The sequence below is a fragment of the Elephantulus edwardii genome, unplaced genomic scaffold (assembly GCF_000299155.1).
Source record: "Elephantulus edwardii isolate Elephantulus edwardi_28Jun2011 unplaced genomic scaffold, EleEdw1.0 scaffold00119, whole genome shotgun sequence".
Taxonomy (NCBI): Eukaryota; Metazoa; Chordata; class Mammalia; order Macroscelidea; family Macroscelididae; genus Elephantulus; species Elephantulus edwardii.
Genome location: NW_006399869.1, coordinates 6,271,610 through 6,284,960, shown reverse-complemented (window position 1 = coordinate 6,284,960; position 13,351 = coordinate 6,271,610). Strand labels below are relative to the sequence as shown.

General features: G+C 35.7%; 1 protein-coding gene across 1 annotated transcript in view; it reads right to left on the bottom strand.

The window, feature by feature from the left end:
- The window catches only part of FSTL5 (follistatin-like 5), a 1,151,716-nt gene that overhangs the window by 175,344 nt on the left and 963,021 nt on the right, over positions 1-13,351 (bottom strand). The window contains exon 10 of the mRNA XM_006892774.1: positions 4,638-4,756. Within this exon, the coding sequence (XP_006892836.1) occupies positions 4,638-4,756 (119 nt within the window). The remainder of the gene's footprint in view (positions 1-4,637; positions 4,757-13,351) is intronic.

Below are 13,351 nucleotides of genomic sequence, written 5' to 3'. Positions count from 1 at the left end.
GGATTGATTCAGTGACTGGGATAATCGGGATGGGAGTGTCAGAGACTGTGCAATTGGCACAGGACAGAGCAGAGTTTAGGGGTGTTGTACATAGGGTCGCTATGCGTCACAAGCGACTCGACGGCACATAACATCAACAACAACAACAACAACAATGTATTGAATATAGATTTTTCAAGAATAGCATTTCATTTCTGATAACTTCCAATATTTCTAGATTCATACTTTGTGCACATTTAAATTATATATATATAGTTGCAAGAAATGAACCTCTTAGGATCAAAAGAATGTAAAATGTAGCTTCAGAACAGCTTCTTTTTAAAGGTTAAGTGGAATTCAATTACATGCATGAAATATAGCTTGCAGGACCTACATTTTTTATATAGTACTTTAAAAGAAAAAAATAATACAAAACATAATCTTTTGAAAACTTTAAAACAAACAATCTGTTATGCTACTACTGTGTGATTATGTATCTTTGATTAGGTAGGTACTCTTTTGAACAGTCTTCTGGTCGATGCAGCAAGGTCCTACTCACTTTCAGCAAATAAAAGCAAATAGAAGATTTCAAAAGGCAGCACGGGATGGCAATGTAAAATATTACAATGAAATGTGCAAAGATTTGGAGTCAGAAAATCAAAAGGGCCAAACTTAAGCATTTCTTAAGCTCAAGGAACTGGAGAACAAATTAAAACCTCGAGTTGCTATAATCAAGGATGCTTTAGGCAGAGTATTAAATATTCCAGTAGGTATCAAAAGAAGGTGGAATGAATATACTGAGTCACTGTATCTAAAGGAATTGTTAGACACAGAAGAATTTAATGAAACAACATATAAGCACGATTCTATAGTGATGAAGGAAGAAGTTCAGGCTGCTTTGAAGGAAATAGCAAAAGACAAGGCCCCAGGAATAGATGGTAAAGCAATTGACATATTTCAGCTAACAGATGCTGCCCTGGATGTGCTCACCAAGTTGTGTCAAGAAATCTGGAGAACAACCACTTGGCCAACTGACTGGAAAAGATCTATATTTGTTCCCATTCTAAATAAAGGTGACCCAACAGAGTGTGGAAACTATAGAACAGTATCATTGATTTCATATGCAAGCAAGATTCTACTGAAGATAGATTAATTATAATGGAGTTCCTATTCTTCTAAAGTTAAAGCATGATTTGTTTTGAACCACATAATCAGTAATCTTGCATAGTCAATAAAACACAAATAGGTATTCTTCTGATCCTCTCTGTTTTCATCCAAGATCAATCTGAGATCAATGATAATGGCCTCAGTTATTGTTGTTGTTATGTTGTTACGTGCCCTCAAGCCGTTTGCAACTCATAGCAACCTTATGTACAATAGCCTAAACCCTACTCTATCCTGTGTCAATCGCATTGCCTCTGACACACCCATCCCGATTACCCCAGTCACTGAATCAATCCACCTCATAGAGGGTCTTCCCCTTCTGCACTGTCCCTCCACCTTACTAAGCATGATGTACCTCTCCAAGGACCTGTCAGACGAAGTCCCAGAATCCTTGCCTCCAAAGAGTAGCCTGGTTTAACCCTCTCCAGCATGAATCTGTTTGTTTTCTTAGCAGTCCATGGTACATTCAATGCTCTTCTCCAGCACAAGAGCTCAAAGACGTCAATTCTCCTTCTATCCTCCCTAGTCTTTGTCCAACTCTCTGATGCATAACAAGTGATTGCAAAGACCATGGCCTGTATCAGGTGCACCGCAGTCTCCAGAGACATACCGCTGCTCTTGAGTACTTTAGAGAGATCCTTAACAGCAGACTTTGTTATCAGTACCATGGTTTATTGTAAACCCCACTTGAACTTCTGAGAGTTCTCTGTTAATGCACTGTTCTATTTTTGGATGTTTTTCAACAATATTTTGCTTCACTTTGATATTAATGATACTCTTCAATAATTTTCACATTTTATTGGATGACTTTTCTTGGGAATTGGAACAAATATAGAGTTTTCTCATCAATTGGCTTGTTAGCTATCTCCTATGTTTCCTGGCAGACTAGTGAGTATATCTAGGGCTTCATTTGTTATTTGGAAGATGTAAGTTGGTACATGCTATAGATTTCTGGAGTTTTCTTTAATGTCAATTCTTTCAATGCAGCTTGAAATTTCCCTTCACCAATATATTCCTTTTTTTCATACGTTGTGGTACTGGAGAAGAGTATTGAATATACCCTGGACTGCTAGGAGAACAAACAAGTTCGTCCTGAAGATGGTGAAGTTAAGCTGCTCCTTGGAGGCAAGGATTCTGAAGCTTCGTTTGATATACTTTGGACTTGTTGCAAGGTGGGATCAAGTCTTTGTAGACCAACGTCATGCTTGGGATGTCAGCTCAAGAGAGGAAGACCTTTGATGAGGTGGATTGATTCAGTGACTGGCGTAATGGGGATAGGTGTGTCGGAGACAATGAGATTGGCACAGGATAGAGCAGGGCACATAACAACTTCCTGAAATATGTGAGTGTTCACCAATCTTTGCCGTAGAGTGACTCTGTGGATTCCCTCAACCTTCTTAAGACGCTTCCTGGATTGTTCAAGATTTCCCCCGTAACATGTTCAGTATTGCAACTCAAAGTTTAAATTTATTTTTCAGCTGTTTCGGCTTGAGAAATGCCAGATAATTTCTTTTTAATTCTCCTACTCTAGATTTTTGCACATTCCATTCCATTATAATACTTTGCTTCGTCTTCGAGAGGTACTCTTCAAAACTTTTTACTCATCTCCTTTACTTAGGATCACATAATATTCCCAAGACTACGATCTCTACAAAAGCAGATTTCCCAGGAGCAGATTGCTCCTGGGAAGCAACTGGCGGGTTCAAATAACATTTTATTCATTAGCCAAACACTTAATCATTGTGTCACTAGGGTCTCCTACAGCAGCTAAAATCAAGCTATATGCTCCAGATATTTCAGTGATCTCCTGAAATTAAATTGATATAAATGAAAACTGGTAGAGTATTTTAAGCAAAAATGTAGCATAAGGTTGAATGATTTGCTCTCTTAAAATCAAGTATTTGCATGTGCATTCATGTATATCATGTACTTTCTTACAGAAGCACATTTTTCAAAATATACTGAGTATACACAATAATATGAAAGAAAACAAAACTGCATAGGAAATTTAATATGTATTTGTTAAGTCACTATTCCTACAAAAATGCACTTTTATTTAGTAGTTTAGCCAATAATTGATAAATTTTTAAATTAGCAATGGTTTAATTATTAAGAAAATTAGTGCTAAATAATTCTTTTCTTATTTAAATAATTAAAGAAAAAGAATGTACTTTATAGAGGTCATAGGAACTCAACTGTATTTCCCTATAGATTGTCTAAGGAGAAAGCGAGGCTGTTTTACATCTCTCTCATAATTTCTTACTTTTTTTCTGTTCTTTCTAGAAATGTCCTCAAACTACATATTTCTGTTCCTTTATAGCAATTCTGGATACTGGTAGACTACTATGAGGAACTGGATGTGAGGAATCTAAACAATGACATGTATTATCTATTTATGCAATACTCCATAACCCCATCAGCCTTAACAGTAGGTCTCAAGAGAGTCTCTCTATAAGGTTTTCTTTGTTTGTCTAACTTCATTTGGCAAGCATTATTAGCTTTAGTGCTATACTTCTGGGCTGAATTAACCTATGTCCCTGTAGAAGAAAGAGAGTATCTCCCATAGAGACTTACAACCTAGAAAAGCTGATCAATAATCACTGTAAGTGAATGAGAGAATGAGTACATATATTAAACTATATATACTCATGTGGCACTACATACGAAAATGATTATATAAAAATGATTTTATTATCAGTGAAATTAGATAACTTCTGTGATGACCTAGTGGGGAAAAGATGCACAGCAATCCCAAAGGTATATGAGTACAATCTACCATCTAGCTGTTCCATGGGAGAAAGATGGGTGATTTCCTGTGCAATATACTGCCCCTAAAAACCCACTGGAGCATCAGCCATGAGTTGACTCAGAAATGATATCACTCAATAATACATACAATGAGTGCCCAGTTATCACTAGTGATGTATTAGTTACATGAGATAACTAAATTTTATACATTAAAATATTTCAGGTAAATAAATCACATTTTACAAACCAAATCCACTGCCATGAATTGATTTGTACTCATGGTAACCTTTTATGTAGGTTTCCAAAGTTGTGAATCTTTATAAGTGGAGATGGTCTTCTCTTACTCCCACAGAATTGTCTAGGCTCAAACTGGCCATAAGGGAAAATTAAAATTATGTATGTTTTTTAATTTCTCAGTAAAAATGAGGTCTAGCCATGCTATGACCTTGCATTGCTTTCAAAGTGGGAGATAGTCTAAATTAAGAAGGAAGTGGAATTACTGTGTGTTATTGCCTTCCTGACATTTCACTTCAATAGCCTTCATTTTAATTATAAACATTTAATTAAGAATACACAATATATTATTTTCTTTTTCTCTCCAGACACAGCCTGAATATAGCAATAAACAATATTAAAGGATCAACACTTCTCCTATGTGTGCATATTATGTAATTGCATTTTCAAAATATAATTTTACTTATTAAAATTATTAGATAAATCAGAAAAGGAATTATTTCAATACTTGCCTGAAATCCAAGGAGCTTCTCACTAGGCTTAATATGTCTCTGAAATTCACATTCAATGGGTTGAATCACTTTGATTCCATCTTCATAAAAAACGTAGAACATGTTTCCAATTCCCAGACCTTAAGGATAAAAACATATTTCAAAAGTTCAAAATAAAATTATCAGAAGCTTTTATAACTAAAAACTCCATGGCCCACATATCACTGGCAGGAGATCACTCTGTGAAGTCGTGTAATGTTAATGAAGCAAACCATATGGGATCTTTTACTGTACATTCAAGGCACTCTGTGATATTATACAAGCGTTTGACTTTTTCTGCCTTATTTGCAATTCAGTAGTTTCTAAAATGTAAATTAGTAAATATTTCACACATTTTAAAATAATTATAAATGATAGTATAAACAGTTTAGTTCATAGATTATATGGGATGTCTATTCCAATAAATTTAAATATTCATTAAAGATTAAAATTACTTCCTGTAAAAAATGTCTTTCTTTCTGTAGTCTTATTAGCATATAGAGCATTTTAGAAACATAAAGTCTACTTTCGGCAAATTTTGTTGAATATACCATCATGCAGACTAATTTTGGGATACATATTCCTAAATTTTATGGTTGTTATGTATTGTGGAATAATAACTGATCCATGGCTGACACTTCAGCAGGTCTTCAGAGACAGTAATTACATGGGGGCAAATTACCCATAATTCTCCCACAGAGCATCTGGTGGGTTCAAACCACGTGTCTTTGAGATGACAGCGTAGTTTCTTACCTTTAGGTCACCGAAGCTCTTTACATTCTTCTATAGAGGTTCTGTATGTTTATTTTTATACTGGTCATGTTATGAAACTACTTTTATATTTTAAAACTTGAATTAAATTCTCAGGAAAGGATCAATAAAATTATAATTATACCAATATCTTTCCTTTTCTTTAAACTAAAGATCTAGGTATGAGACATCCAAAAATTCATCTCACTACTAGATAAAGCCTCATCTACAGAAGGTTATCTAGGTGAGAAAGAACGCTGTCATGCATCTGGAATTAAAAAGGCTGTAACATGCAATCTATTATGACATCAAAGCTACTTTACTGCTTTGAAAATTAAGAAATAATATTGCAATCTTAAGAGGTTGGAAAGCGAAATTGTTTTGGCTATAATATTTAAGTCATAAATATATAAATAAGCTAAAATTATTTGGATAAGCATAAAGATATTGCCAATAATAACTAGGTATTATTTTTGTTTGTCATTTAGTGGATTTTATTTGTTAAAGTCCATGAGGCCAAGCCTGGAATTTTTTGTCAAGTGATGTATATAATAAAATCTTTTGACTTACATGAATAATTGTAAACTTTGCATTGTTTATTCCTGTTAAATAGGTTGCTGCCATTGTTCAGTGTCATTTTACCAACCCTTTCATGGATCCTACTTATAACAGAGTAAACTCTAATGGCTCATTGTTAAGAAGATGCGCTGCCAGCCCAAAGCCATACTGTATGAATACACTAGCTATTTTATGGGGAAAAGAGAAGCATTCTCCTCTTCTGTAATTTGTTGCCCCTGAAAACCTCCTGGACAATCAGCTATACCATGATGTCCATAAGAGACAAACTGGGGTCAAGATTATAAGCACTAGTCGAAAATATAAAGAGACTGCCAAATATAAACAAAATGAGCAATCTAAAGAGGATTTAATTGATGCATTGGACCTTCTAAAGATTAAATCCATGTGTGCATCAAAAACTTTTTGCAACAGGGTATAAAGAAAACCTACAGACCAGGAACAAAAGTTTACAGAATACTTCTGGGCCTCCACAAGAAAAAGACTGATAACCCAATTACAAAGTGGACAAAAGACGTGGAAATAATTTTCACAGAGGAAGATATTTGAATGGCAAACAGACACATGAAGAAATGCTCAAAATCATTAACAATAAGAGAGATGCAGATCAAAAGCACAATGAGGTACCATCTCACTCTAGTAACAGAAGCATAGTTTAGCAGGGAAGCAAGTAATTAATGTTGGAGAGGATATGGAAATAAAGGAACCCTTATTCATTTTTGGTGGGATTGTAAAATGATACAACCATTCTGGAAGGCAGTTTGGCACTTCCTCAAAAAATTGAACATAGAAATTCCAGATGACCTAGCCATTCTACTACTTGGAATATACCCTGAGAAAATGAGAACTGAGGCACAAACTGAGATTTGTACACCAATGTGTATAGCAGTATTATTCACCATCTCAAGAACAAGGAAACAGCCAAAATATCCAACCACAAACTAATCAATTGAAAAATTAAGGTACATTCACACAATAGAATACTATGCAGCAGTCAGGAGCAAAGATTTTGTAAATTATTACCTAACTTGCGAGGGACTGGAGAGTATTATGTTGAGTGAACTAACTCAGTCTTACAAAGATAAATATTGTATAGGACCATTATTGTAGATTGATTATAAAAATCCAAGAGGTCTAGCAGAGGTTGGAATCAGAGGGATGAGGATGTGCAGGGGGAGGGAGGAATTAATCATGGAGTTGAACAATTTGATGGGGGCGGGGTAAGGGAAATGGAAAGAATTTGTTCTTAAAAACAATGTATTTGAATTTTGTAAATAAACTAGTATAAATTTAAAAAAAATTTAAAAAATAGCACCAAATTTTGCTTGATCCTGTGTCATCATCAAAATCCCTGCTGTGATTAAGCCTAATAGTGCAATCACTGTGTTAGTTCATCTCATTGAGGGTCTTACTTTCCTTCTCTGACACTTCTCTGAATATGATCTCCATTAGCATTTTACACATGAGAATGTTTGGAGTTGCTTGTTTTTCTTCTGAATATAGAATGAGATCTATCTCATAATAGATATACAAGCAGTCTTGGGTTGCAGATGAGATTAAGACCAATTCCTCACTGTGCTTTAAGACTTTATATATTTTTCTGATTAAATTAGAATAGATACATACACGCATATTTAGCTTTGTTTTGGTGAAAGAACATATCCCTGGTGATGGCATGTGTTACATGAAGCAACTGGCAAAAATACTAGAATTTGCAATCTCCAAGACCCTCTTTGGAAGAAAGATGAGGCAGTCTGTTCCAATTAAGATTAAACTCTGAGAAACCTAATGTCTGATCATCATGAGCTTTGTTTTTGTTTGTTTTCTAGTGCAAGAAAAGCTAGAAGGCTTCTCAATTATTATAAACCTCATAGAATACACATTGAAGTGATGATTATCATGAAGAATTTGTTGAGAGTTAGGAACCGATGCAATACTTTCAAAATGGAGGCAAATTTGTAAAATATTAAATGGTTTAACAGCCTGGTTATCTTATGTTATTCTAGGTAATTTTTATTCTTAAACTATTATTTTGTGCATATTTTACAGTACAATTATGTTAGGGAGCTTGTGATAAGAAACTGTGCTGCAATCCCAGAGGCATGAATCCACCAGCTGCTCCATGGGAGAATGCAGGTAATCTCCTCCTGTGCAATTAACTGACTCTGAAAACCCACTGGAGGGCCAGTTATAAGTTGATTTCAACTCAAAGACACACACATCTCAACAATAACAACAGTATGTTTATAGGAAACTTTGGTGTGATTTACAGCCTCTGAATACTCAGTGAAGGGTCAGCTATGAGGCAGTTTGAACTTAATGTCAATTAGTTGAATTGAAAGTATTGTTTATAAATGATATCTTTACTAGTGAGTTATGCATTATAATATCAGAGGATAGGAGGAGAATTGATGCTTTTGAGCTTTGGTGTTGGAAAAGAGTGTTAAGGGTACCATGGACTGCTAAGAAAACAAAGATATTCAACTTGGAGAGGGTTAAACCGGGCTGCTCCTTGGAGGCAAGGATTCTGAGACTTCGTCTGACATACTTTGGTCATGTAAGGAGGGACCAGTCCTTGGAGAGGGACATCATGCTTGGGAGGGTGGAGGGACGGGGCTGGAGAGGAAGGCCCTCTATGAGGTGGATTGATTCAGTGACTGGGGCAATCGGGATGACTGTGTCAGAGACAATGAGATTGGCACAGGAGAGAGCAGAGTTTAGAGCTGTTGTACATAGGGTTGTTATGAGTCGCAAGCGACTAGACCACACATAACAACAACAACAAACATTAAAATATGATATTTCTGAATAGTAGTAGAGGTAGTAAGAATTAAATTTAAGTCAGCATTTTCCTAAAGTATAACTTCGTGATTGTCAGATGTTATTTATTATTAAAATTGTGTATAAAGAAAAATGCATTCTGTGGTTAAAGGATAAAATTTTAAAAGCACCTTTATTTCTATTTAAAATATATTTCTTTGTATCAACGAAGTATCCATATGATTGCTAACAGAAGATGGTGGTTGTTTTTGTGTGCTGTTGAGTTGGGACGAACCCATGGCTGACCCTCCAGTGGATTTTCAGAGACAGTTACTTGCATAGGACGAGATTGCTCATCCTTCTTTTTTGGAACAGCTGGTGAATTTGAAAAGAGAGCCTTCAGGATTCAGCTCAGCTTCTTGTCACCAGAGCTCCCCAAAAGAAGACTGGTGTATGTTATATACTAGAGGCTATTCATTGGACATTATTGATTGCAGTATAATACTGTTAAATCTTAATAAACATGACCACATCTTGCACTATGTTTGATGTGTGTCACAAAGCTTTTGTCATATGCAAATAAACATGTCTTTGCTCTCCTATAATTCAACTCATTGCCTTGGAGTCAGAATCTGACTCACAGTGATCCTTCAGTGGATTTTCAGATACTGTGGCCCATCTATTTCTCAAAGAGCTATTGATGGATTCAAACCATTAGGGAGGCACCATCTTTAGATTAGCAGTGCCATTCCTTATAGAGTTCTCTTACAAGTGTCCCAAAGTTGTACTGCACAGTCTTGGATTGGAATATCTTCAGGTCTGACAAAGATTCTGTATGTAAAGTCTTTGAAAAGTATCTTAAAATAAATTTTGCTTTTATTCCAATGGATACTGATTTTGTATTATTTCAACACATTTTGCACATGATACAAAATGTCAGATGCATAGCAAGTAACTAGAAAGACCATGGCCTGAATCATGTGCACCTTAGTTCTCAAACTGACATTATTATTTCTCTATAATTTGGAGATGTTTCTAACTTCAGATTTTCCCCAGTGCAATGTGTCCCGTTATTTCTTGACTGCAGGTACCAAGTGTGTTAATTTTGGATCCAAGCAAGATGAAGCTGTTGACGTTTCAATCTCTTCTCCATCCATTTTGACACTGCCTATCAGTCCATTGGTAAGATTCATTATTTTCCTGACATTGAGATGCAATCATATTGAAGGCTGTATTCTATGATCTTCTGCAACAAGTTCTTCAAGTCTTCCTCACTTTCAGCAAGTAAAGTTGTGTCATCTGCGTAATGTAGGTTACTGATTAGTCTTTTACTCATTCTGATGTCACATTCCTCTTTATGGAGTCCAGCTTCTTGAATAATTTGCTTGGCATACAAATTGAAGGTGTGGAGAGAGAATACCAAACTGCCGCACACACCTATTAATTTTATATTATGTAGTGTTCCCTTTCTCTGTCCAGACAATAGCCTCCTGGTCTTGATATAGGGTTTTCATAAGCACAATTAGGTGCTTGGGATTACAATTCTTCTCAAAGTTAGTCATAACTTGTTATTATCCACACCATCAAATGCCTTTACATAGTCAATCAAGTGGTGAAAATCTTTACCTTCTTGATGTTAAGTTTCAAACCATATTGAAGGCTACAGTCCTTTACCTTCTGCATCATGTGCTACATGTCCACCTCAGTTTCAGCAAGCAAGGTTGTGCCATCTGCCAAACATAGGTTGTTGATTAGTCTTCTTTTGAATCCTGATGCCACATTTTTCCTCATAAAGCCCTGCATTCCGAATGATCTGTTCTGCATATAGATTGAAAAGGTATGGAGACAAGACACATGCCTGACACACTGCTTTCATGATTTTGAACCATGCAGTATTTCCCTGTGCTGTTCTGAGAACTGCTTCCTGGTCCAACTTTAGGTTTCACATGGCCACAATCAAGTATTCTGGGACTCCAATCCTCTTCAAGATGGACCACAATTTGTTGTGTCCCACAAAGTCCAATGCCTTTTCATAGTCAATGAAACACAGATTTATATTCCTCTGGTACTGCTTTCTGCAACAAACCATGTAATATTGGCAATAATGTCTCTAGGGCCACAGCTTCTTCCAGCTTATATTTCTAGTAGTTCTCTGTCAATGTACTGTTTCAGTTGTTTTTGGATAATCTTCAGCAAGACACTGATTGTGTGTAATATTAGTGATATTATTTGATAAATTCCACACTCTGTTGCGTCAATTTTATTTTTTTTAATGTGAATAAATATGGTTCTCTTTTAGTCAGTTGGCCAGGTAGTTTTTCTCCAGTTTTCTTGACACAATCTGGTGAGCACATCCAGAACAGCATCTGTTTTTTGAAATATGATAAATGATATTCCATCATTTCCTGGGGTTCTATTTTTTCTTTTTTCCTTTTTTTTTTGTCAAGTCTTCAAAGCAGCCTCAACTTCCTTCTTCATTACCATTGCCTTCCTAGAGCATTCTTTTTGGTACAGTGACTCTGTATACATTTCTATCTTTTTTAATGCTTCCTGGATCATTCAATATTTTCTCCATAGAATCCTTAAATATTGCAACTTGAGGCTTGAATTAGTTCTTTAGTTCGTTCAGCTTAAAAAAAGCTGAACAAGCTCAGTCATTTTTCTTTTTGTACTTCAGTTCTTTGCACATATCATTATGTTACTTTGTTTTGTCTTTCTGTGCTGCTCTTCACATCTTCTGTTCAGCTCCTTAATGTCTTCACACTTTCCCTTTGCTTTGGCTTCTCATTGCTCTAGTGCAACACTGAGAGTCTCTTCTGACATTCATTTTGGTCTTTTATTCCTCCTTTGCCTTTGTAGTGATCTTCTGTATTTTCCATGGATGATACTCTTGACATCCTCCCACAGCTCACCTGGTCTTTGTTCAGTGTTGTTCAAATCTGTTCCTGAGATGATTTTGATATTCAGGTGGGACAGACTAAAAGTCAAATTTTGATACCTTTGGATTTTTTTTTACCTTCTTTAACTTTAATTTAAACCCATTTATGAGGAGGTGATGGTCTGTTTCACAGCCAGCAATTGGCCTAGTTTTCTCTGCTGGTGTTGAAGTTCTCTAACAATTCATTCTACAGATATAATCAATATAATTCCTGTACAGTGTAGGGCCTACATTTATATTTCTTATAAAAGGTATTTGCTATGACTAAATCATTGATAGTGTGTAATTGTGTCATTCTATCCTCAGCCTCATTTCTCTCATCAAATCTCTTTTTCGACTACTGATTCTTTTTTTTTTCAGAAATGATTCCATTTTACCATGAATATTAATGATAACAAAGTCATATAATACACAGCTCGCTTGGAGGAATAAGTGTAGGAAACATGTGAAAGAGATAGTTATCCTTCACAGTTGCTAACTTCCCCATGCCTTAGGCTCATGAGAGAAAAAAAAAACAAAACAAAAAACACCACACAAAAAGAATCGAAAGATGGGTTCCAAATGGAAAACCTACTGTCCAAGACGTGTTTAGTGTTAAAGAGTAAAGATAAAAGTTTAAAGACCAAGAAGCTTCATCCAATTTCAATTAAGGTATTTTCAATTGTTTTTCTTTTTTTATTCTTCTTATGTTTTTAATTTTTTACATTTCCATTCATTCATTGTTGCACTTTTCTCCCTGCCCACTTCTACCCTGCCCCAGTACACGCTTCACTTTGAAAAGTAAAAGAAAAACACTTTCATTGTTTTCCAATCCCTCCCCCAAGGTCGACTCCACTATGCAGTCTTCGTTCTGGATTCCTGTAACGATAATAACACCTAATCACATATCCCTTTTAAACAGTTTTCTCCCTCATGTGTTTCAATGCAGTAAAGATTATGTATCCCATCTTTGTCAGTCTCCCCCAAACCCAGATGTCAGTCTTGTTTTACAACAGTGGCACTATGCAATATTTGTCCTTTTGTGACTGAGATATTTCACTCAGCATAATGTCCTCCAGAGTTACCCATTTTGAACAATATTTCATGAGTTCCCTATTTTTCTATGCAACCTAGTATTCCACAGCTTCTCTCCACATTTGTTTGTTGTTTGTGAGTTGTTTCCAACTCCTTGCTATTGTTAACAAAGCCGTGATAAACATGGGTGTGCAAATATTTGCTTGGATGACAGTTATGGTCTCTTTGGGGTAGGTTTTGAGTAGTAGAATTTCTACTCAAGGTCAAATGGTACCTTAATTTTCAACTTTTTGAGGAAGCACCAAACCACCTTCCACAGTGGTTGCACCATTTTACACTCCTACCAACAGTGAATAAGGGTTCCAGTTTCTCCACAACCTCGCCAGCACTTGTTGCTTGCTGTTCTGTTAAATTTTGCTATGCTTATTGGGGTGAGATAATATCTCATAGTTGTTTTGATTTACATCTCTCTTAGAGCTAAGGATTTTTGACATTTCTTCATGTGTTTTTTGGCCGTCTGAATGTGTTTTTGGTGAAGCGTCTGTTCATATCCTGTGCCCATTTTTCAACTGGATTGTTTATCTTTATCTTGTTGTGGTGCTCAAGTATTTTATAAATTCTAGATCTGATAAGTCATTACCAAATACTTTTTCCCAGT